Below are 25,285 nucleotides of genomic sequence, written 5' to 3' on the forward strand. Positions count from 1 at the left end.
AAGTGCTGTTTCAGATTCAGTGTCTCACTTGTGCCTTTCTTTGACTATAGGCTGCTGTAAAACTTTGGTAAAATTATCACCATTTTTGTGGTGTCATCACAGTTTTTAACTTCCAAATATTACCTTAAATGTATGGATTCGAGTCTGATCTTTTATTTTTTTCCTTTTATTTTTTTTACATCTGTGCTTCCCCATGCCTGTAATTGGAGAGAGTAGCTATTTTCAATTGTCTTCCAAAAATAGTTTCAAATTGTTATTTATAAAATACATGCAACCACTTTTGATTCATAAAATATATGCATATTTGAAAAGAGTGCAAAGAAACATTCATATTTCATTCGCAGAACTACCTTTTTTCAAACCGTCTAGCTCAGAGTGGACCACGTGAGTTTCAAATGAGTTCATGAACAGTGGTGTTTCTATTTCATCGTCTGTCATAAAATGCCTGTTTCACTTATCCAGCCATTGTCACACTGATACATGCAAAAAAGTATTTAGTGTCACATTGAATAAAAAGCACCTTTGAATCATAAATTGTTAGAAGATGTGAGTGGAATTTTGACAGAGTTATCTAGCACATTTAGAAAAATATGTCTTAGACTAAAAAGTTTTTGATAGTGCTTGTGTTCTTCACCTTTTATTATGTTGGTTTATCAGACCTGTGCATATTTATACTTTGATATGGCCAACTTTAAATGTAAACTTGATGGAAAAGTGTTGATTGCATATCATTGACTGCAAAGCATAAACGTTTGTGACCTTAGCAAGGACATCACTTTAAAAGGATATTTATTTTATCCTGCGTGTTTAAACAAGTGCGTGGTTATTCTTCATTTTCCTTGTTTTTTCTGTTTGCTATTGTTTTTAAACACTGGAGATTTTCAGGGTAGCATTTTGTTTGTGCTTATTGTGATAAAGTGGCAAAGACTTCTCAAAGTGTTGATGCACTGCCACATTCTGGTCCCTTTCTTGCCTGAGTTTGTAACAGGAAGAAGAATAATTTTATGTGTGCATGTTAATTTGTAATGTCAAACTCTTTGCTGCGTATTTAATTTGATGTATTGGTTTCAGCTTAGGAGTTTTGAGAACATTTATTTTATTATTATTGAATTTATCACTGGTGTAAAGATCAGTTTAAAGACAGACCCTTTATGGACATATTCTACAGTGCATTGTATTGATTCTTGAACATGTGTTTACTGCTTATATTTAATTCCAGTTTAAGAGCTTCATATTTTACTTTTTGTTTTTGTGACTTAAACATATTAGCAAAATATTCACATTGCTAATAAGCCATCATTCATGTGCTCTTGGTAAATTGTGTCACTTTCTTTCCTTTTTATGTGCTGATCTAGAAAAAGACTGTGGTTGATCAATTTTGTGATTCTCTTTAATTGCTGTTTTCATAGCTAGCAGTAGGGATGGCCGACAATCACGTGGTAAGTAAAAAAACCATAAGAAAAGGCCATTATGTATGTGGGCATAGACTTAAGAGCATCAAAATTATGACGCAAATACCTAAATGCATGAGCCTTAAAAAAGATTGTCACTTTTGGGGCATCAGATATTTAGCAAGTAACAAACATATCAAGACAGAGAGACTGTAAGAGAACAATGAAAGAAGTGAGAAAGTGAAGGAATAAGAATGAGAGGAGATAAAGAGAAAGCAAATGGAAACTTGGGGTATGGGGGTGAGATTGAGGAGAAGACTATTGAGCAGCAGTTGTCCAACACATACATTGTTGGGAATACAATCTCCACCTGCCTAAAGTCGAATCTGGCAAATCCAGTGTTAGCTGAAAGGCTGCTAAAAACAATCAGTTGCTGGTGCCACAAAGGATTAATCAGTAGCACTGAAAAGGCAATCAGAATACTTGTAAATATGTCGAGTGTTATTTTTAATTTTACATCCTAACTAAACATGAAACCAAGGACTAAGTAAACTAATACTTGGAGCATTGATATGCTGATCGTGCTTTTTGGGGGGAATAAAAAATGGTCCTATACAAATGTCACAGCATATAGTTAGGACAGGGATACTTGTAAAGAGTAAGTCCTTCACCTAGTTATTAATTTATAACTGATATTTTAATTTGCAGGATGTATCATTTTCTCGTGTCTCATTGATTGGGTCAAACAGCTCTGTCTTGTATGAACAACTGCTCACAGAAACTGCAGATAAATAGCAGGCGAAATCAAAATGTCAAAATAACATTGAAAACTTTACAATGGTAGCACTCTGGCAGTAATGTGGTTTGGAATTTGTCCCACAATGCATTGCCAGTATTAACAAAACCGTTTTTTCAACACAGGAAAGAATTTAGCTGAGGGAAAGATTTTCAACTGCTATGATTGCTGTATAGCACAAGATTTTAAAGAATTAAATATTGGTAGAAATATGGGAGGAGAGGATGGCAAGACGAAGTGTTTGAAAGTTAATGTTTACTTTTTTATATTAGTATCTGATGGAAGAAGAAGCAAAACACCCAAGGGTGAGTTTAAACTGCATGAAAGGGATTTGATGCTGTCTTTGAGAAAAAAAATCACAGTCAGCTTTTCTCTGTGCTTTTGATTCACTCAATGGTTTGGCAGATATCCAGCCTTACATATTATAAAACAAGCACTAAATTGATTTGCATGCAGGTTTGGAATAGTTGAACTCAGAAAAACATCTTAGTTTTTTTTTCTAGATTATGAATATGTATACATACAAAGCTTCAGGTAAATTTTTTGTACCATTTGCATCTTAAAATGTAAGCAGATGGCCTTCCAAAAACTGAATAAAGAAAGTATTGTTATGAATACTACACTTTCTCATAATGTGCATGTACATGTATCCATGCACACACACCTGTGTAATCTACTCACACTGGTATGATAGTACTTCTTTATCAGATGGCATGCTGCATGATTATCTCACTTTGTAATATTTTATCTGAACCACAATAAGCAGATATAATTGTACTCTGGTGGGCAGTGTGTGGCCCAGCCAATGATTGATTGTCCATGATAAATCAGTCCACTGCATTTTGTGGCATTTCTCTACCTCATTCCTTTCAGCCTCCACATCCTACTTTGGTTTTAATTATTTGCATAAATGCTTTCTTGAGAACAGTTACTTATGTACCATACTTTTATTGAAATATCAGATTAACTTTTTTTAATAGAAATTTTGTCACTTGTTTTTCTTGCTTCTATCCTTACTGTCCACTGGCTGTTATCTTTCATTTATCATTATTGATCTGTGCAGAGTGCGTTCTATCTTAGTCGTGATGCTGAGCGTTAAGTTCCCATTATTATTATTATCCTTATTTGGTCTTAGTTCCAAGATGTTTTGATGAATATCTAACGAAAGAAAAGTTCTGACACAAGATGTTGAGTTTCTGAACTGATTTTTACTTATCAGCATATTACAATCAATATGTTTTAACAGTTTTTGTATGTACATTATCACACAGCAAATACAGCAGTTTCACATCTCTCTCCCCTCAACTATTTAGTTTTCTTTTCTTTATTAAAAGCAGTCCTTACTTGTTAATGTGACTCTGAAGATTGACTGAAATACTGTGCACCTGTAATCCTGCATTTTGAATTTTCTCCACAGCTGGTGTGGACATGATCCGTCTTGGTGACAACATAATTGAGTACTCTCAGGACTTCAGGTTCTACATTACCACCAAGCTCCGCAACCCTCACTACCTTCCAGAGCTATCTACCAAGGTTTCATTGCTGAACTTCATGATCACACCAGAGGGGTTGGAGGATCAGCTTCTGGGTATTGTTGTGGCCAAAGAAAGGTCAGGGTCACACTATAAAGATGCCATGAAGGTGTCATAGTGCAAAAAGAGAATTACTTTCTTATAACTGTTATTTATGGTTTTGTATTAATAATTCAGCAAGACAGTTTAAACATGATTTTGATTTCAACAGTTTCCTGTATTTTGTGAGAATGAAGAAGTATTTTACAAGAGGCTGGTTTGATTACTTGAAGAGAATGGAATGTGTGTTCACTACCTTGTCCTTTGATCCTGATGCAGGCCAGAACTGGAAGAAGAGCGCCAGGCATTGATTGTCACAAGTGCTGCCAACAGAAAGCAGCTGAAGGAAATTGAGGACAAGATCTTGCACACACTTTCAGCGTCCGAGGGCAACATTCTGGAAGATGAGAGTGCCATCCAAGTGCTGGACTCCTCCAAGGTTCTCTCTGATGAAATCTCAAAAAAACAGAAGGTTAGAATGCACCTTATTAGCTGTCAGTTGAAGAAATCCAGTGAGTCTGATGTTTCTTTCTGTGGTGGTGACATGGAACTGAAAAGATAAGAACATCTTTGTGTTCTGTGCAGCCACCAGAGAAAGGTAAACTGTGGGATTCCAGCTTTGAGGTGTTATAATAGTTTTGAGGCATTATAACAGTTTTGAGGTGTTATAACTGTTGGGAGAATGTCTTCAACCTTGTGTTATGCTTCTCAATACTTGTTGTTACATTTGTTGGAAACTATATTAAATTCAGCTGATTGTGGTGAAACCATGTGTCAGATTATCATGGTACCAGTCTACTGTTGAGGTAGACATGTTCAAAGCTTTACGAGTGGTTGTGCAGGTGGCTGAAGAAACCGAGAAGAAGATTGAGGCATCCCGAATGGGTTATCGCCCCATTGCACGCCACTCGGCCATTCTCTTCTTCTCTCTCACAGACCTGCCCAACATCGACCCCATGTACCAGTACTCCCTGACCTGGTTTGTCAATCTCTTCATCATGTCCATCCATGACAGGTATGGAAAACTTTTGCCAAGACAAAGTTAAACTCATCTATAAGTGTCTAAATGTCATGAAATTTAATGCCTATGGCAATTTTAAATATTTCATTTTCTTTGCTGAAGTTTAAGTCTCCTGATATTACTGTGAGGCAAAATAAAAATTCTTTTTGCTTTTTGTCATAAATTTTAAGGCAGCATCAGTTATTCTGTCTATTTTACAAAATATCTTTCATTAAATTTAGACAGCCAAAAGAAACTTCTGAAGATAGAATGTATGGAGAAATGTTTAAATAAGATGCACAATTAAAGATTGCATCAATTCTGTTGAACATAGATTTTTTTTTAAAATGTGCTTTTTTAAAATACAGTCACAACTTGCTATCTTGTCACCATCTCATCCAAATGTTGGGCGAGAAGTGAGGAGGCAGTGTAAACAGGGTATATATGACCCGTAACTTGGGGGGGCGGGGATAACTTTTCTGTCACAAAATGAACTAAAAGGTAGGGTTGTCAAGATTAGACTGTAATTTGTTAAAATACTTTATTATTGCTTGACCCTTGATCCCACCAATGAGGAGTTGAGTGAATCACATCAATGCAGCCATTTATTAGTCTTCACTCAAGAATTAAAATCTGCAGCATGATGCATCTTTGATGCTAACAGAACAGCTGTCCTTTCAGTAATAAGTCAAAGATCCTAGAGCGCCGCCTGCGTTATCTGAGCGACCACTTCTCCTACCTGTTGTATGACAATGTGGCCCGCTCACTGCTGGCCAAGCACAAACTGGTCTTCTCATTTTTACTGTGTGCAAATCAGCTTATGTAAGTACTCAGTGGTAATCAAACAGTGGTGCATGTCTTCTGATGTCCTCAAGATGCAGTTCTGGTGCCATTCCTCTGCAGATAACAATGTGTGTACTTAGAAGGAGTGAGAGACAGAGACAGATTTAAAGATGTTGATGACGGAATAGATAAGGAAAACTGAGTGGTTTGAGTCATGCATTAATTAAAAAGAACTTCAAAATTTTAGCAAACATGAGTGGACAATATAACATGACCAAAAAAATCATTAAATAATGAGTTATTTTAAACAAGAGGAAGATCAGCGGAAGTTTCATCTTCAGGAGTCACAGGGCTTGCACCACTGGGGATTTCGTGTTAACTTCAAATCAGGAATTTAAAACATTTGCATTTTTTTGTGTCTTTTCATTTCAGCAATAAGTCCAAGATCTTGGAAAGACGTTTGCGCTACCTATCGGACCACTTTACCTACAATCTGTACTGCAATGTCTGTCGTTCTCTCTTTGAGAAAGACAAACTTCTCTTCTCTTTCCTTCTCTGTGCTAACATTCTGTTGTAAGTATTGGCAAGAAGGTTGGTGTGGCAGCCTTCATGCTTTCAATGGATTGCAGTGAGCTTTACATTTCTCAGACTTCACTGAAACCTTCAGCTTTGTGTGATTTAGATTTTTTTTTATCTATAGAGCATAAATACAAACAAGTGTGATTTCTAATATGCTTATTTGGTTCAGCTTTATTTCTCCTATTGTAATAGCAGTTTGACGAGGGTTTTGCTGTGACTAATTAACACTTGGCACTTTGTGAGGCTGAAGCACTTCTGTGTTGGTTTGTCACTGTGATAATAAAACACTTTCTTAGATTGTAACAGTCATTCAGTAATGTATTATTTCCACATCATTCTACAAAGTTTTTCCACTTAAACATATCAAAAATCATTCTTTGCACTACCACTGCACTACTTTTATCAGACACACTTGCATTTACATTCATTCACTCACTTCTCCCATGCTGTATATGAAATTTATGTCGCCCACACTGTGGAGAAGCCCAAAAGACGAGATGAAATGAGGATAGATTCTGCACCATGATGCAGGCATAGGCCTGTTTGTGAATATGCATATACTGAGAAGTTTCAGCTTCTAAATCTTTGGATTAGCTTGTGCTGTTTCTCTAACCTTGATCACTTTTCTTCTTCTACTATTTTGTGTGTGTGCACGCATATGTGCAAGTATGTTAATATGTCTTTGATTTCGACTAAAAATAATGTTTGTTGGTGTGTGCAGTGTGTATAATATTAGCTAACACTACAAATTATTACAAATTTTCAATTGTATGACTTTGATGTGAATCAACAATTTAGATTTCTGTCCCGAAGACTTACATATAGCTAAAAAGTGGTTACAGACTGACAAATATCATAAAGTTGTTTCATTTGCATTGTCTGTACAATGCAATATTAGTAGTGTTTTGCTGTTATGATGTCATTACATAAGCATTTTGAGGTTTTCTTATCAGTAAATACAGAGTACAGTTCAGTGTTTGTTTTTACAGACATTTTACTCTGCTTCTGATCAATTTTAAAGATTAATCATATTATTATTATTACTAAAGAGGATTCTCATAGGTTTCTATGTGTAAAGTCTGATTCATCTTTCCACTGTCAACAGAGCCCGCAATGACCTGGATCGGCAAGAGTTCATGTTCTTCCTGACAGGAGGCATTGGCCTGGAAAATAAACTAAAGAACCCAGCACCCAGCTGGCTCACAGACAAAAGCTGGGATGAGATTTGTCGTCTCACAGATCTCAAGGCATACAAGAAGTTCAGGCAGGTTGATTTTAAAAGTGAACCAAAATAAGCACTTCTCACCTTTCCTGCTTTGTTGTTGTCCTGATAGAGGGGAGATAACATCTTTGTTCTTAAGACTTATTAGAAATTTGTTAGAAGAAGTCTTCATAATTTCTGTTATGATGTTTACAGCAGTCTGCAGGACAAACACACTTTCGTCTAAGTGATGTTTCTGCTTACAGGGAACATTTTGAAAAGAACATAAACAGATGGTATGAGTTCTATAGTTCTAAAGAGCCCCACAAGGTGGAGCTGCCTGACCCCTGGCAATCACAGCTGAATGACTTCCAGCGCATGATCGTCATGCGCACCATCAGGCAGGACAAGGTCAGAGGTCATGTCCATAGTCAGAAGAATAATGCTGTGTTAGTGAACATTAGAAAAATAAGGATAGATTTTTCTGCATTTTGTGAAAAGTAACAAGATTTTCTTTTCTTACATTGAGCAGTTCATGACACCAGCTCGATGCTTGCAATGCCATTGATAAGAAAGACTGATGTTTCCTGGTTGCAGATTGTGTTGGCAATAACAGACTTTGTCATGGAGAAGCTAGGAAAGAAGTTTGTAGAGCCCCCTCCCTTTGACTTGGCCAAGTCCTACAATGACTCTAACCCATGCACACCGCTCATATTCATCCTGTCTCCTGGTGCTGACCCAACCATGAGTTTGCTCAAGTTTGCCGACGACAAAGGGTTTGGAGGAAACAAGTTCAACTCCATCTCTCTGGGACAAGGACAGGTAGGCTTGTGTTTTCAGCCATGTTTATTGATAGCAACATTTGATTCAAATTTTATGAATAAGTTCCAGATTGAGTGAATACCTTTTTCTAAAATAATCTGGAAGTCAACATTGCTATCATGCACTTTTAGCAGAAGAAGAATACTCAAAAGGTGAAGAATGATATTGTTTGTGGAATAGTGAACGTAAGTGTTTAGCCCTAGGTCGTAGCTTGTAGAAGACACTCTCTTTCTACTGCCTTTAAAATAAATCATGTACCCATTTTTGCTGGAGAGATGTTGGGTGAGCAGGGAAAGTTTTCCAGCAGGTCAGATCAAGCCAGTGACCTTCAGTCAAGTGCATTAACCACTAATCTGTGGAGCCTGTGCAGAATTAACAATATTGATTCAATATATATATCCACACACATGCATTCTACCAAGTGGAATAATGTTTCACTCTCTATGATAGAAGTACACTTATTTTATCCAGAAGGTTGTGTCATTTGTGACAGGGTCCCATCGCAGCTAAAATGATCACCAAGGCTCGGGAGGAAGGTTCATGGGTGATGCTGCAAAACTGCCACCTGGCTGTGTCTTGGATGACAGCAATGGAGAAGATCTGTGAGGATTTCAGCCCTGAGAACACACACCCAGACTTCAGACTCTGGCTCACCAGCTACCCCTCAGACAAGGTATGTACTTCTGTCCATCAGAATGTTGACATTCACTGCACAGTGTTTGTGAAATCACATGGTCACTGTCAGAATCTCCAAAAGCTAAGAGTGCAAGATAGTTAAGGCAAAATAAGCTATTCTTGCAGACTGCAAGAATTTCACAAGGCTTTTCTTTGCAGTTTCCTGTGACGGTGCTTCAGAATGGTGTGAAGATGACCAATGAGCCTCCCACAGGCCTCCGTCAGAATCTGTTACAGTCCTACCTCAATGATCCCATCAGTGATGAGACTTTCTTTTCTGGCTGCCCAGGAAAGGAATCAGTAAGTCTGAAATTTACACTTAAATGGAAAATGCAAACATGGACAGTGGAAACTTACATGGCAGCTTTACTCTGAGTCATTTATACCAAGACCATATTTGCTATTGTTTGATTTCAGCATACCTAAAAGTTTATTTTTTTCACTCTTTTTGGGAACGAGAGGTTCATCTTTTTCTTAAATTTTTTTCTGTTGCATTTTTGATGTAAAGATTTTGGTGAATGCATTACAGGAAAATAAATTGTTTTCTGTTCCAGAACTTTGAAAAACTCTTGTATGGCCTGTGTTTCTTCCATGCCCTTGTGCAAGAACGCCGCAAGTTTGGCCCCTTAGGATGGAACATTGCCTATGGTTTCAATGAGTCAGATCTCCGCATCTCCATTCGACAGCTGCAGGTGAGCTTGAAAACTGAAAACATATTTATTGCTGCCATCTTTTCTAGGTCTCTTGCAATGGAGGTAAAGGCTGAATACAGGTGAGCACTTGCAACACATATTCTGAAGACAGTCTCCATGCTGTGGTACAAGATTTTTACAATTCTTCATGCCCTGTGTCTTTGGGTGCAGTCAGTTATTATCAAAGATTTTTTACCACATTCCTGAATGAAACAGGCAATTAATGTCCACAACACAGAACAGTGGCCATCTTATCATAATATAATGAGAGACTATACTATACCTGTATTATTGTGCAGCAAAACAATGGAACTCTCTCCCTTTCCATATCCACCACCTACCCACTATGAATCCTTTAAACATGCACTGAAAATGCACCTCTTCCCTAAACATTACTCCTAACGGTGTCCAGTCACTTAATCCCCAGACACTTCATCCCCGACACTTCATCCCCTAGACTTTTAATCCCCAGACACTTCATCCCCAGACACTTAATCCCCAACACTCAAGAACAATTTTCATATCATATTGTTGAAGAACATTAAATTTACTAGCTTATATGAACTTTAACTAATGTTGTTGATGTTCAAATGACGTTGAAGTTAAAAGCATGATTTGAATTTGAATTTCAATTAAATTTTTCGCTGACTTCATAATTTTTATAGTCAAGGATTTAGTTTAGGGATTAAGTGTCTGGGGATGAAGTGTCTGGGGATTAAAAGTCTAGGGGATGAAGTGTCGGGGATGAAGTGTCGGGGATGAAGTGTCTGGGGATTAAGTGACTGGGAACCACTCCTAACAATCTTTCCCGTAATTCTAGTCCTTTTTCACACCCTTCTTTTTACAATATTATTACTCTCAGCTCTTGTTCTTGTTATTTGCTTCTTCTTTGTGTTTTCTGTATTTGATTTTATTCTTCGTTTAGTACAGTTGTTTATTCTTTTATAGTTTATATGTTGTTTGTTTTCCTGTCCCTCGTATGCTGTCCATGTTTTGTTCTTGTTCTTAAGCGCTAAGAGCATGCTCCTTAGGAGTGTGACTATGCACTTTACACATTTTGCATTATTATTATACTTTGTGACCAGAGAAAGCGCTACTCTCAAAATAAAAAAAAACAGACGGCATGAATTATAGAATCTTTATTTGCAAAAAAGCAGTCATAGATAGAACCCTTCCTAAAATGTAAACTAAGATGTTCTATCATCTTTGATCACTACATGAACTAAGCTATAAATAGTTGTTAATTTTTTTTTTAAAGTGATGCTTAATGGGTATTTGTTTTCATTTGGCTGATTTCATAGATGTTCATCAATGAGTACGATGAGGTCCCATTTGATGCAATCAGATACATGACTGGAGAGTGCAACTATGGAGGGCGTGTGACAGATGACTGGGATCGCCGCTGTCTGCTGACCATTCTGGATGATTTCTATAACCCTCATGTCATCACGGAGCCCAAATGCAAATTCTCTCCCAGTGGCAATTATTTTGTGCCTCCTAAGGGCACATACAATGACTATGTTGAGTTTATCCGGGTAAGACTGGGGCTTAGTAGATTCTTCCTCTGAATGAGAGTACAGAATGAGAGAGAAATAGAATACAGAATTAGTTCAGAGAGCTTTACTTGAAGGTGGCTTATCACAGTCACCTGACTGTGCCTATAAGGGTACATACGATAATAAATTCAATGGTAATCTTGTTTTATGCAATTTTATACCACTTTCTCCTCCATCCTTTTCCTCGTCGTAATCTGTGCAACTTTATTATTAGCGTAACAGGTCTTTAAGTTGCTTGATAAACATTGAAACAACAGAAATACTCTAATAATGTCATATTTGTGTAAGGACAAGCAGCAAGCAGACATCAGTTTAGGATTCTTCATTTGCAGGCTTTACCAGTCACACAGAACCCTGAGGTGTTTGGTATGCACGAGAATGTGGACATCTCGCGTGAGCTGCAGGATGTGCGCCTTCTGTTTGACTCGGTACTGCTCACCCAGGGTGGATCTGGTGGTGGTGGTGGAGCCAAGACAGATGACACTCTTTATGGTATTGCCTCTGACATCTTAGGAAAGGTGAACTATGGGAGATTTTAAAATCACTCTTTGTCTTTCCACCTGTCCTTTCTCTTTCTCTCTTGTCTGTCCCTCTATGCCCCTATGCAGGGTCATAGTGTCAACACCAATTTGCAGGCTAAAAGTCTTGGTTGAAGGAATTAGTTACAGTTAGACAACATTATTCTGCTTATATAGACAGTGCACACTATTAAATAAGTTATTTGTTACTGATGAGTTTGATGGTCCTTCAACTACTTTGAAATGTATTTGATAACTTTGGCAGTATACATCCTCTTGGCGAATAAATTTCTTTGTATTTATAGTTGAAACAATGGACAAATGGAATAAGTGGTTTTATTGTAGGCATAACAAAGTGTTATTTCAACCATTCTTAACTTGTGTTAGTTCTCAGCATCAAAAGAAATTGTTCTTTTGAAGATTCCATCTATATAATTGAGGAATTTTTTTCTAAGGCATTAATATATTCGCAGTATTTTTTTCATTCTGGAAACATTTGTCATTCATTATATGCTTACATCTTTTACAGCTGCCAAAGGACTACAACATTGAGGCAGCAACAAAGAAATACCCTGTAGTCTACAATGAGAGTATGAACACTGTTCTGGTTCAAGAAATGGAACGCTTTAACAGGTGAACGAGCTGAAATGACTAGGTTTTTGGATAATTTTTTTTCATTATCTGGTTTACTTTCACTTTGTGGTTTATTCCTCCTGTTAAGTTGGGATCTGGCACCAAACTGTGGAATATATGGGGAAGATATATGCACAAAGAGCTGTGAACTCTCGGACACTAAACACCATCAAAACTGGGGAGCTTGCTTGCATACTGTGAGTGAGTTTCAGGAAACAGAAGAGGGGCAGCACCATCTTAATCAGCGGGCAGTGAGCTGCACTTCTCCTTCATACTACACCTTCTGCTCCTCTTCCACAAAACTCTTCATACCACCAGGCTTTGCCTACTGCTACCTCAAACACCTCATGCATGATCTCAGATTATAGATTATTATGTCACATTTTTGTGGTACATTTTCTAGCATCTTTTGTAAGGGAAATGTATATGCAAGTTTACTATGTGTAGCACTTCATTCTCTTTTTTTTATCCTCAGGCTGCTTTCTGTCATACGATCATCACTTCAAAATGTTCAAAAGGCAATCAAAGGGCTAGTGGTGATGTCAGCTGAGCTGGAGGCTTTGACTACCAACCTTCTCATTGGCAAGCAGCCAGCCATGTGGGCTAAGCACTCCTACCCATCATTAAAACCACTGGGATCGTACATTAACGACTTTTTAGAGAGACTTAGATTCCTTCAGGTAGGGCGGATAAATTATCTTGCAGTAACTATTCTGATTTTATAGAAATTATATATATATACACACACACAGTTCTTTTAGATCTGTTCCTGAACAGTTTTATACATTTTTGTTATTGATTTATTTTTAATAGAACTGGTATGATGAAGGCAAGCCAACACAGTTCTGGGTTTCTGGTTTTTTCTTCACACAAGCCTTTCTGACAGGGGTGATGCAGAATTATGCCAGGAAGTACACAATCCCCATAGACAAACTGGCTTTTGATTTCAAGGTATGTAAAACAGCAATGTTAAACACTGTGACCCCCAAGAATCTCTTCTTCTGTTGTTTTTGTTACTGTACAGTATTGTACTGTTGTCCTTGTATATTCATGAATAACTGTGTAGCTAAGCTCTTTGGTCCCAGTGAGCTTATGCCTGTGTGCATCAGATTTATGATCCTAGTACTTAGAAGTCTGGATTTTTTTTTTCAAGTGGCAAGAAGCAAAGAGTGTTTAAAAAAATGTTGATTTACATAAAGATAACTGACCATATATATGTAGGGATTAGGTTTTATTTAATGCTGTAGTTTTGAATTGTAGATTCTGAAGGTGGACAAAGTGAGTTATGTTCCTGAGGATGGAGCCTACATACATGGCCTTTTCCTGGATGGAGCACGTTGGGATAGAGAGAAGTGAGTTATTTAGACTTTTTGAGAGCTCAGTTTTATTTGGGTTTTTATTTTGCAGGTCTTTGTTGATAGCTTCTGGCCACCACATACTTTTCTTGTTTTCAATTTTTTTTTTTAAGAGATGTTCAACATGTTTCAATCTTTCACAAACATGTTTTTCAACTTTCTTCTCTGGTACAAACTTTTCTCTAATCTATGTATTACATTTTTAGAAAGAAGTTTACTTTAAATTATTTGCTTTTTCCGCAAATGTAATAATTGAAACTGTTGGAGTTATTTTATTGAAGTCATTAAACACAAAAAGGGATATAAGATGTTTACTGAACTGGCATATAATTGAAAAACAATCACCATCTGAAACCATTTTGACCTGACAGAGACTTGCTGGAGGAGCAGCTGCCTAAAGTTCTGAATGACATTGTTCCCATCATCTGGCTACAGCCAAGCCTTATGGACAAGATTGACATGTCTGCAAAACGGTACAAGTGTCCTGTGTACAAAACGAGTGAGCGCAAGGGTGTGCTTTCCACCACTGGTCACTCCACAAACTTTGTGTTACCCATCCTCCTCCCCACAGACAAGCCTGTTCAACACTGGATCAAGCGTGGCTGTGCCCTTCTGTGTCAGCTGGACGACTGAGGTGAATGGACAGGCTTCTTTACTTTTTTTACTGTGCCCAGAGAGATGGAGGGTGGAGGGTACTATGAACAGCATGAACATTCATATTCACTTCATGAAGGGGGATGGGGCAAGAAATTTACAATTCTCATCAGGTTAAGTGTTCTCACTTCCAAAAATGCTGAAGAATTTTTTCCTCAGCTGTTGCTTAACTGAAACAAGCACAAGTTGGAGCCCAGTTCTGTTTGAGCTTGCTTAATTGAAGCACTTCACAGACTGCTTTTGTTTTAATTTGCTGTAGCAACAGGAAGAAGAATATGTAGATATCAAAGGATTTACTATGGTTTGACAATCGCTTGGTCATAAAGTAAAGGAAAGCAACATCTCAATGCAGCAAAAGGAAAAAAGTTGCTAACGTCATTGCTGTCACAATCACTCAGACTGATACAATTATGATGGACCGAGAAAGTACTCATCAGAACGTATGTCTGCATCTGGCGTAGGATTCTTCAGAAGCTTCGCTCACCTTGTGGTTATGAATGTTTATATTGCTTTTCTGCAACATTTCTGCGACTTGGTTGTTAATCTTATTTAGCTGTTCCTGGCCTTACATCTTTACAGTATTAGTCTGAAAGTACTTTTTTTTAGTCTGTATTTGGAATTTAATTTGCTGTTATGTTTATAATGAGAAAATTATGTATATACAGTGTACATATATTTTACAGTGGCATAGACTGTATCCACTTCCTGTCACTTTTTTGTGATTTTCCACATTTCCAATTCACATGAGATTGTGTCATAAGTCTTGTGATTACAACACTTGTTCTGTTTGTATATCTATCATTCAGATCTATTTTGAGCAAAACATTTTTGTAAAAATCAGTATTGCCTGTTTGCTTTCTTGTTTATTTGTAAAAATCATTCCCAAAGAGATATTTATAGCTCTTCACAAGTATTTTTATATTGCTTATTGTCAGTCCACAAAGTGTTAATAGTACACAATGACTATAGTAACAAATAGTCACACTCTGCATGCCAGTCAAATCAACATATCAGGTTGAAATATTTATCTGCGTGTTAGTAAAACTATCTATGACAACAATGGCACAACTTCACAGTTTTTGAAAAGTCATTTTTGTACATTTTATGAAAATTATGTCAGATATAACAGAAATGCTGTGATACAAATAAAGATTTAATGAGATGGTTATCTATGTGCAAATAGCTTGTGTGTGTGCATGCGCATGACTGCAGATGTGTACGAGTCAATGTTGAAGAAGACAAAGCTGTAAGTGGTCATATAACCAATCATACTGACCTAAACAAATGTAAGTTATGTTATATACAACGTTATTGCTCTAGGTCCTAGTCCCAAACTGTGATGCAATAAAATGTCAGTCTGTGGTGTGTAGACTACTCACAAAACTATGGTCATCCCCAGCAGCATACACTTCAGTGGTCTAGCTCCTCAGTGGACACCAGAGGTATGTTAAGTTTTAATTTAAAGGCCGTTCCCTGATCAGAAAAGTACAGCATAAGCTGGTCCTATATGATAAATATTACTCGCATATAAGCTTTGAATAAATAGTTCATTCATAGCTATGAATGTATGGCTTTATTGCCATCAAGAAAGCAGCGACTTCTCTCAATATTTTACAGTCGGCATGAATGCATAATTCTGTTAGCTTGTTAAAATCGTGTGGATGTAGAACAGCCAAGTACACTCCTAAGTCCATCTGAGGAACTGAGTACAGTATTAATCACTCCATCTGCTTGCTCCTGTAATAACGGCTCTTGTATTTGCCTGTATAGTGTATGGATCTTTATTTTTGTCTGGTAGTTATCAAGTCACCATCTGTCTTATTCTTCAATTCTTTATTATCATGGCTTTGTTTTTAACAAATCTTTGTACTATTTCAACTCCTTCCTTCGTTTCTTTCTGAAGAAATGTTAATTTTAGTTTGATCATATTCCTATCATGGAAAAAAAAAGTTGCTGGGGATAGGTGCATTGGATAGTTAAGCAGTCGGCTAAAGTGCTTATGAAAAGTGCCACCAGCACACACACCACATGCATATCAACACACACACACAGACACTCCAACACACACACACCCATGCGCAAACCTCGTGACTTCGTTTCTGTCAGTAAACTCGACAAGGTAAAAGCATCTCTGTTCAATTTCGATATCTGTTGCTAACCTCTTTTTGTCCATGCCATGTTTGTTGGCGTTATCTCGAGAACAGAATGGAGAAGGACATTTACCAAACTTTCAGGAAATAGTATCGTGCTCAAAGCCTAAAATATGCCTTCCCACAAACATTTAGCCTTCCTGCTGCTCTTTATGACATGTCCGAAAGCATTGATTCTAGGCTTTAAGGTCCATGCCTTCCGGCCACTATCTGTAGAAAGAGGCTCAACTCAAACACTAGAAGGAGAATAAGTCAAAGTTAGTGTGTCTGCATCTGTAGAGGGCGTATTCCAGCAACACATGAACTCGATTTATACATCTTTGACCGTGCCGAGCTATCGACCCTGGTGCCTTGTCCCCATATAACTCCATCACTCCTTTCCAGAGAGAGCTGGAACCAAACTGAAAATGCAAAGGTGCAGTTGTATTTTTAGATAACTTACTGGCACTTTTGTCTCAGTTCAGTTTTCTTATCACATGTAGTTTAAACCGTACAATCAACTTTTCTGTTATAATGTCTAAATGTTGATAAAGCCTTTGGAAGTGGAAGACAAAACCTTATGATATTCTTGCGGTTTGATAATAATTGTCTTCACAGAATACTTGGCCATGAACTTCCTACATCACTTCCTGCAGTTGAGAAACTATCAAAGTTCTCAAGAATCAAGTATATTTTAAGATCGGGCAATAAGTTCGGGAATATTCGAGAAAAAGCCATTTTCTCTCTTCAAAAAAAAAAGCTTCACTGTTCAATGTTCCAACTAAGATTCGGTATGACATTTAATACATGACACTTTTTCCGCTTGTGTAATTTTTTACCTTCCCTGGAAAGGGGGATCAGCATTGAAACTAGTCAGGTGAATGTAATGCCATGGAATCTCACAGTCCGGCAGTCATGGAGTAGCAAACCTAAGAGGTTTACCGTATCGAGGAAGACGGAACCCACCCTTTTCTTTGCCTCCCTCTAACCCATTTCGATGGGTAAACGAGATGTTGGCGGAGGATCTAATCGGGGTCCAAACAGGTTTTGCCCTTGTTGGATTTCAACTCTTTAATGGAGCGACCTTGTGCTCCGAAGCAAGGCGATCTAACTACCATGATACACACTAGTGAGCATGCTGGGAGAAGATTAAAAATTAGTTCATCTCCTCTCTCCCAAATGTCCATTCTGGTCCAAGTCGACTTTCCTCAGCCTGGGCCCTCACCTTAGTCTACACTGAAACGGCACTTGGGTGCAGGCTGCCTGTCACTGTTGCACTGGTGGATGGTGGTGCGTTCCAGAAACTCCATGAAGTTCTCTTCCCTACAAGGGACCTGCATCTCCGGCCTTTCATCCTGTTGCATGTCTTCGTTCTCCTGCGATCCCTGCTCGGGACAACAAGAGCAGCAGCAGCAGCAGTATAAGCGCAGCAGCCAAAGCAAGGCTACAAGCTCCTTGCGGATGGATTTGTTCATCCACCCGAAGAGGAATGGATTGAGAGCGAAAGAGCTGTATCCCATCCACTGTGCCGCAAGCAGCAAGTATGGAATACCCGCCAGGGAACCACCCAGGACTCCGTTCAGGTTCATTACAAACAAGGGTCCCCACAGCAAGATGAAGGGCACCACCATAAGCAGCACCGTTTTAGCTGGCTTGATGTGCGTGCGCAGGACATGTGACATGGTGTGCTGGACGCTTACGATGGAAGGAGTGCTGGCCTTGACATGGCCGCTGGGCATGACTATGGTGGAGGCGTCGGATTGGCGGCTCCACAGCTTGGTATTGGAAGATGAGGACGAAGCGGTGGTGTTGATTGCACCAATCTGACGAGACATGCTGCGGGTTGATTCCGTCGCTGTCACCGAAATGGTCACCGCACTGGGGAGCGAATCGTTCCGCGGAGTAGGACCCACCTGCACGGCAGCCAGGTGGGCCACCCAGAAGATGCCACCGTACATGACAATTATTAAGACACCTGGCATCAGGAAGCAGATAGTGGTGACCAGAAGGACATAGGCCATGTGACCGGTCTCCGGCTTTGGGTCGAAGGAGCAATTGTAGAGACTAGGCCGGAAGTCGTAGGAGTTAAGCCCCACCAATGGCAAGGCTGCTAGTACCGCCCCCAACCCCCACAGGGTCAGCAGGACGCCAAGCGTGCCGCGGACGCTCATTCTGGCTGCGTGGTGCATGGACCAGCGGATGCAGTAGAAACGCTCGGCTGCGATGGAGGCCATGGTCGTCATGGAAACGAAGGTGAGCCAGTTGCCCATGAAGCCAGCGGCGTCGCAGGCCGCAGGGCCCAGCGGCCAGGCGTCGCTATCCCCAGCGGCGAAGGTGTAGGCGGCAGCAGGCAGGACCAGCAGGCCGGCCAGTAAGTCGCAAGTGAAAAGGCTTAGAACGAAGAAGTTGGACAGCGTGTGGCGCAGCTGCCAGGACCGGGTGATGACCACGAAGTTGCAGAGGTTGCCGCAAACTGTTAGGAAGGTGATGGCCACCATCAGCGTCACGGCGGCATAGTGGCCAGCCCCTTGTCCTTGTTTGCTGCTGCTGGCAGCTGGCACCTCGCTGCTCTGCTGCCCGGGCGAGCTCTGCAGCAGGGTTGTGCCGGCAGTGGTCATGGAGTTGTTGGCGGTGATGTCCTCAATCCTGCTGGCAGTCTTTTTCCCGTCAGTCGTGCACCGCTCCGTTTTCCACAGAAAGAGAGAGACCCCCGCATACAACTCCCGTGTGACGCACTAGAAATCTGTTTTGCAACGGACTGACACTACATGACAGTCCAGTGTGGTGTAGGCAAGAGGAGAAAAGTCACTACTCTTTTCATTTTCGACCAGGGCAGATCCTTCACGTCCACCTCCAACTGAGGCTCGGATCAGCACGGCGACCAGTCACGCTCCAGAAGCCCCGGATGGGCCTTGTGACCATCCAACGGTAGTCTGTAGTATGTTGTCACTGTTCATTCATAGGTGTCTGGCTCAATGCAGGGATTTGTTAGACAGTTGCTGCAGCTGCCTCAGCTCCCGTTTATCCAATCCTTTTGTTGTTGAGTTTTTAAAATCCTCAGAAATAATTCAGATTTTGAGTGAGCGCTAACATCGAAACTGTACTAGAGACACTCAGCGATGGGAGGTCTGTATCAGAGTGTAAAGAAACTGTCGAGCTGCAAGATGAACACATCATCAACCTCTGGCAGTCTGTTAAATGTAAACAACAGCACAGACCAATCAAGTTTGGGCTCAGTTTCATGTTCTTTACGGTGGTTCTCATACTGATGTGAGTTATCAGTATCTTTGGACAACACAAAACCATTTAAATTTCTTCTTCCCCAAATTTTGCTGGAAAGGCCAGTGGTCCTGGAGAGAAACATTTCGACATAAATATCAATAATATAAATTATCATCCATTTAATAAAGACGCCCAAGTAAACGAAGAAACGACACGTTTAGAAGTATATTAACTATATTTAAAAGTAAGTACAACTATTAGATCAATAAAGTGTCTTTAATCTTTTCACACTTTAAATCGAAAGTAAGTTTTTCTGCTCTTTTTATCATACTCCTGCGTTAAAAACATAAACAAAACTATGATTGCTTTACAATAAGATGTATAGTTTACACTTAAAAATATAGCCATATCAACAATGTATGTAAGGTTGTAAACAAACGTGCAGTACATGGATATACAATAATACAATTCAGAATAAGATTCAAGTTATTTTTAAGTCTATACACGGATAGCTCCGTACAAACACAATCAAAATAATATAAATATCCCATACACTGTGACTGAGAGAGCATGCTTTGTCTTTCACCGACTGACCACCACAAGCCAGCAGGTTCTAAGACAAAGGATGAAAAAGGTTGCAGCGGGTGGAACAGTGGACTGGTCTAACGGGTCTCCTAGCTGAGCATTTTTACACAGCGCCCCCTACTTCCACCCCCATCTCTTTCGTGGCTTCGAGAGCAGGTAATCTTCATTTTGCCTCAGGTAGTGTGCACAACAGTGGCTATAAACATGGAGAACCATCGTGTTTTTCTCACGGCTCTCATTTCTCTCTCTCTATCTCTCTGTCTCTCTCTCTCTCACACACACACATGCGTACATGCACATACACCAAATGATAATGGTGCTCTTTTGTACGTGCAGTCCCACCTGAGCCAAAGCAACATGGTGTTATATACGAGGATAGATGAATACATGTGCTTGTGTGAAAGTATGTTTGTGTGCGTGCTTGCTTGCTTTAAATACAAAAGGGAGGGACTTGATTGAAATCTTGACTTTGAAACGCCTCTTTCAAGCTTTAGATTGTTTTTTCTGTTTGCTAAATTTTTCAGTTCTTTTTGTCATCATTGCTAAGCCGCACAGTTCCCTATCAAAAGTCAAAGTACTTTACAGGGAAAGCAAGCTGTGCTTTGACTTGCCTTGCCCTTTAATGCAAAATAATTAGAATAAAAGAGAAGCACATGAAAGAACTTTTGAATGATTCTGTCATTTGGTCTCTGCTCATGACTGCTTACCGGTGTGAACAGACTATAAGACTACAGTTATTAATTTGTTTACGGTAAAACTTTTACAATGCTTGTGTCTGAATAATTTTACAGGTGTAACATTCCCACGTTTAAGAGAGGGTGAGGCTGAACAAGAACGATTGAGGAGGTGGGGATAAAGAAAGGGAGGGTGCTTGACATTCTTCATTTTACCTTGAAACAATACTGGCGTCTAGGTCATCGACGAGCAATATAATAAAATAATATAGCTATAAATAATATAACTATAAATATCCTACATTTTCGATCTGTGAGGAATCTGTTAATGGGTAGATATCTGTAGCAGTGAGCATGCAGAGGTCGATTATCATGCGTGTACCGCCGCGGCCTCTGAATCACGCCCGCTAATGGAGGTGAAGCCTTTTTTTGGTATTATTCCCTAGAGACAGACGAAGGACTTGTGATGATGTGTGGTTTGTATATTTGTGAACTCTTGGAGCTATTCTAATTTATTTGCATATTTAATGTTACCCAGAAGTGAGTTCCAATTAGCAGCAACTATTTGGAAAAATAACATAAAGGTGTTTTTTTCGATCAGGATACGACTGTTACCCGCTTTGAAGCTGGCCTGCTCTTCTGCAAGCAAATTAAAGCCTACGCCATCGATGGGAGGCCGCTCTGTATCGCCTTCAACATTCAACATAACTTTGCACTGATGACTAATTATCGTCCGATAATTCTGGCACTGCCCCTGGTCCCCTCCCCCTTTTTTTCCAAGTATAACTGTCAAAGCAAAGGAAAGAGAAAGTAAAAAAAAAAAAAAGTCGCCCGTTGTGGCCCTCATGCAGGGCCTCCGGCAACTCTCAGATAAGCCTCTTTAGTGCAAGTTTGATGGTGAAGCCGAACTCACAGCTGTAGGGCTGATGATGACTGTGTGTGAGGTACTCAAGTCCACTGAGACTCAGGATGGCAGTGGTGGGACGGTGATAACAGGGCGAAGCGACGGAGGCTGATAGTGCAGAGGGGCGTGACTGGGTGGGTGAAGGGAGAAGCAGGAGAATTAGGTGGTGCGCGTGCGCGTGGGTGTTCGCGCGCATCAGGAAATAGGTTCGGTGGATGAAAAGATTGAAGATGATGTGCTTCCTCTTTCTCTCCATCTCTTTCTCTCTCATACACATATTTATTTTTACTCCTTTTTTTCACTCACTTTATGTGTTGAAAAAACTTTGTAAGATAAGCGAATTAGACATTTTAAAATATTTATTTGATAAAGGATCAATTCGTTTCAAAAGATAAGAGGCGTTTGATAACCGGGCTACTGCCTCCAAGGATTTCCTTTGGTGCGTGTCGCTGTCTTTCTATGTTTGTCGTTAACTTCCCCTTCAGCAGCGTAATGTTATTGAATTTAAGAAGGCGTTCGACTGAGTCTGACACGAGGGGCGGTGGCATGTGATGAAATTCAATATCGAAGAGGGCATAATTCGAACCATCCAGTCGCTGTAGCCCGCTTCCGGGAGGTCTGTTCTGCTAATTGGAAAGTTGGGAGAGCGACTTCCTACCACAACGGGAGTCAGCCAAGGCTGAGCTTTGTTACCGGTGCTGTTCAATAAATATCTGTAGAGAATCATAGAGAAACAATGCATGAACATCACATTCAGTGTCTGTCGCAGGAAGACCGCTAAACAAACTTCTCTTTGCTGACGACATCAACCTGATGACAGGTAGATGTGACATTTTATTTATAACCTAACGGAAACGTAACACAGTGACGTACAAACAGGGACGCACTGTATTTGCGGAGCCCCGCGGCCAACTGCCAGCCACTGTCAGCCATCGACTACACGGCATCGGTCTCTGTCCTGGTGGGAGCTGGACAAGAAGGCATCAGCTCTGTCATGCAGCCGCCGCAATGGTTCAATGGACAAATAATGTTTAAATAGTATCGATGGTGATCTTGTGTCCACCATCTTGTCTGGCACGGGACCAGTGGTCTCAGTTGAACGACACATTTCAAATTTTCAACACGATTACGTTTTTAATGTATTTAGTTATAACAGTTTTATGGAAAGCTTTTACACGACTGAATAACAGTTTCCTAAACAACAGAAACAAAACACACACACAATTCTAAATTTGTTTTCTACAAAGCAGTTATAAGTTTTAGACTGAGCCCAGATGCCAGATGCTCTAAACTCAGTTTACCATTTCTTGCAATTTTCTTCCGGGAGAAGGGGTTATATTGCCGTTGCTGGGAGATGATTGTAGTTTATCAAAATTTAATCTTACTTCCACTCCAACGAACAGAGCAGAAGCCCACGAATAGACACGATAAGGATTACCTGTGGTCGAATTCTCATGTCCTATGTCAAAGATCTTCACGAGTTTTTTTGATTTTATTTTTGATTTTTGTTTTTGTTTTTTTGTTTTTGTTTTTGTTTTTTGTTTGTTTGGTTGTTTGTTTGTTTGTTTTTTTTTTGTTTTTTTTGTTGTTGTTTTTTTTTGCCGTTTATCATGTCACTCGTGCCACTCGCGTGATGTTTAATTCATTAACATTGTCGTCTGCTTTCATTAAGACCTGTTCAGCCGGTGACTTCAAAGATGATGAAGGCAGGCCAGACTCTTAAGACTGAGACAAAATAGCCGATTGTCAATATGCGGGAAGGTTATCATTAATGATATAAAATCATTCGTGAGTTCCACGTAAAAGAACGTACAACCGATTTAAATGGTTCAGCAAAAATCTAAGCATCGTGGTGCCTGGCCTCCCAGACTGTCAGCACACAGACAATCCTTCCGGACATTAGTTTGCATGCATTAGAAATAAGCGGTAGATGACCAAATAGTTTACTTACTAAAACGTGATTCCTAAAGCTTATAATTGATTTTATTGATGTGAGAAGACATTTATCTGAATGTCACAGAACTTTAAAAAATTAATAATCAAACAGGGAAATTGTTCAAATAAATAATAAAAAGATAAATGATTAAAATAAATAAAATTTAAGGACGGATGGGTGTACAGGAAAGCTTCTAGTATGAGGATGACTTACCTGTGTCAGGTGTGCCACTCTTATCACTCACAGAAACGTCCAGAAACTCGCACTTGCAGAGTCTGTGGTCGGCGCATGTGTGTTGCGCGCACTGGGCAGCTCGTGCAACGGGCCGGACACCTCGTCACGCGGCCGATGCACGGGGAGGAAGGAGGAGGAGGGAAGGTGGCAGGACAGGGCATGAAGGCCTGGGGGGAGGCGGGGTCCTGCACTGACACGCGACAGTCTCTGCTCCGCCCCTAGCACCGGTCCGTGAGGAGCCTGCGTGCTGCGCTCCATGATCACGTGATAACAGTAACACCTGCCCTCCCCTCCCCTCTTTTTTGTCAACGACCTTTTAATTGTCGCGATTGTGACTGAGCAGCTGTATGAGGAAGCAAGGATTGCCTTTCATCTCGTACAGTTTCACACTCTGCACCCTGGACAACATGAACCGCTTCTAGTTCACTGTCTCTATGGCCACGAAGCTACGAAACCCTGTGATTTTACCCTTAACTTTGTTTTCAAACCATAGCCAGGTTGATCGGCTGATTGATTGGGTAGTAAAGTGTATCCATCTACAGGCTATGTACAGAAACGGGTACTGGAAAGAGGAAATCTGCGTACCCGGAGATAAAGCCCCAGCTACCAGTCTCTGCACCTGAACAGGTGTGTGCATGTGTGTGTCCGAGGTCAGAACCCTGGACCTATTGATTGTCACTACAGAGATGAAAAGAGAGTGTTCGACGACTAAATTACCAGACAAGCCACCGGAACTTGGGAGAAATTAAGGAAGTAACTAAGGGTTTGGCTCATTAAGGCACTAAGTCGGCAATTCCTGTCTGGTACAAACGAGCAGCTGAGAGCTCCAAATCAGGTAAAGGAAGTTTGCGATGGAGCATGAAACTGTAATCAATCTGGCGTCAGGGGTCTGAAATCGTTAGAGACCTAACTTATGTGAGACATTGTTTAATAACCCATGTATGAAAGTTTACATTTTGTCTTTACTTTTTATAATTACCAGCGAGATTTTTAACACTAGTTCAGCATGCTACTCATAATTAAAACAGTTTCTTACTTTGGGGATAAACAATATTCATTTAGTATGTAATGGGGGACGCTCTTCCACACACCCGGATTGATAAACCCCAAATATGTTTAAATGGCATTGTAAAACAAATGTAATCTGAATCTGAAATCACCTTACATTTTATTGATGAGAGACACTGTTGATTAATCTTTGAACAAACTGGGTCGTCAGGGTGGACTCTTTGTTAGAAGCATATAGAAAGTGAATGTTTTGTGGTGGTGTGAGGCGAGAGAGACGAGATGCTGCCATGGGGCCCGCTTATCGGGCTCGCCTCAGGTGATCCATCTGTGACATCGGCGTCGACGACCGCTGGCTCCTGAAATCCGA

At 40.0% G+C, this 25,285-nt stretch overlaps 2 protein-coding genes across 4 annotated transcripts in view; one reads left to right on the plus strand and one right to left on the minus strand.

Annotated features, from left to right (window-relative positions):
- Positions 1–15,394, plus strand: part of LOC112571759 (dynein heavy chain 12, axonemal-like) — a 51,590-nt gene extending 36,196 nt beyond the window's left edge. Inside the window, exons 55-71 of one of the 2 annotated variants that reach the window (XM_025251032.1) lie at positions 3,605–3,797; positions 4,038–4,230; positions 4,601–4,773; positions 5,440–5,580; positions 7,226–7,384; positions 7,588–7,732; positions 7,919–8,143; positions 8,637–8,816; positions 8,978–9,118; positions 9,373–9,510; positions 10,812–11,045; positions 11,399–11,584; positions 12,114–12,217; positions 12,693–12,897; positions 13,031–13,168; positions 13,478–13,569; positions 13,944–15,394. In XM_025251032.1, coding sequence (XP_025106817.1) covers positions 3,605–3,797; positions 4,038–4,230; positions 4,601–4,773; positions 5,440–5,580; positions 7,226–7,384; positions 7,588–7,732; positions 7,919–8,143; positions 8,637–8,816; positions 8,978–9,118; positions 9,373–9,510; positions 10,812–11,045; positions 11,399–11,584; positions 12,114–12,217; positions 12,693–12,897; positions 13,031–13,168; positions 13,478–13,569; positions 13,944–14,205 — 2,909 coding nt within the window. In that variant the 3' untranslated portion in view covers positions 14,206–15,394. Of the gene's footprint in view, positions 1–3,604; positions 3,798–4,037; positions 4,231–4,600; positions 4,774–5,439; positions 5,581–5,973; positions 6,115–7,225; positions 7,385–7,587; positions 7,733–7,918; positions 8,144–8,636; positions 8,817–8,977; positions 9,119–9,372; positions 9,511–10,811; positions 11,046–11,398; positions 11,585–12,113; positions 12,218–12,692; positions 12,898–13,030; positions 13,169–13,477; positions 13,570–13,943 lie in introns of both variants that reach the window. The other variant, XM_025251031.1, reaches the window with a different exon arrangement.
- Positions 15,395–15,547: 153 nt separating this feature from the next.
- Positions 15,548–25,270, minus strand: LOC112571760 (probable G-protein coupled receptor). Of its 2 annotated transcripts, none has more exons than XM_025251033.1 (2): positions 23,890–25,270; positions 15,548–19,705 (listed from the first exon to the last, which is right to left on the minus strand). In XM_025251033.1, exon 2 carries the CDS (start codon positions 18,971–18,973, stop codon positions 17,582–17,584), a length of 1,392 nt encoding a protein of 463 aa, XP_025106818.1. In that variant the 5' UTR covers positions 18,974–19,705; positions 23,890–25,270; the 3' UTR covers positions 15,548–17,581. The 2 variants fall into 2 exon arrangements, with proteins under 2 accessions (XP_025106818.1, XP_025106819.1); XM_025251034.1 differs by lacking the exon at positions 23,890–25,270 and adding an exon at positions 20,131–21,593.
- Positions 25,271–25,285: the final 15 nt, after the last annotated feature.

The sequence above is a fragment of the Pomacea canaliculata genome, linkage group LG9 (genome assembly GCF_003073045.1).
Source record: "Pomacea canaliculata isolate SZHN2017 linkage group LG9, ASM307304v1, whole genome shotgun sequence".
NCBI classification, from domain to species: Eukaryota; Metazoa; Mollusca; class Gastropoda; order Architaenioglossa; family Ampullariidae; genus Pomacea; species Pomacea canaliculata.

What these genes read in the sequence shown, in the direction of transcription:
- LOC112571760 (XM_025251033.1), bottom strand. Translation starts at nt 18,973, where the DNA reads ATGACCACTGCCGGCACAACCCTGCTGCAGAGCTCGCCCGGGCAGCAG.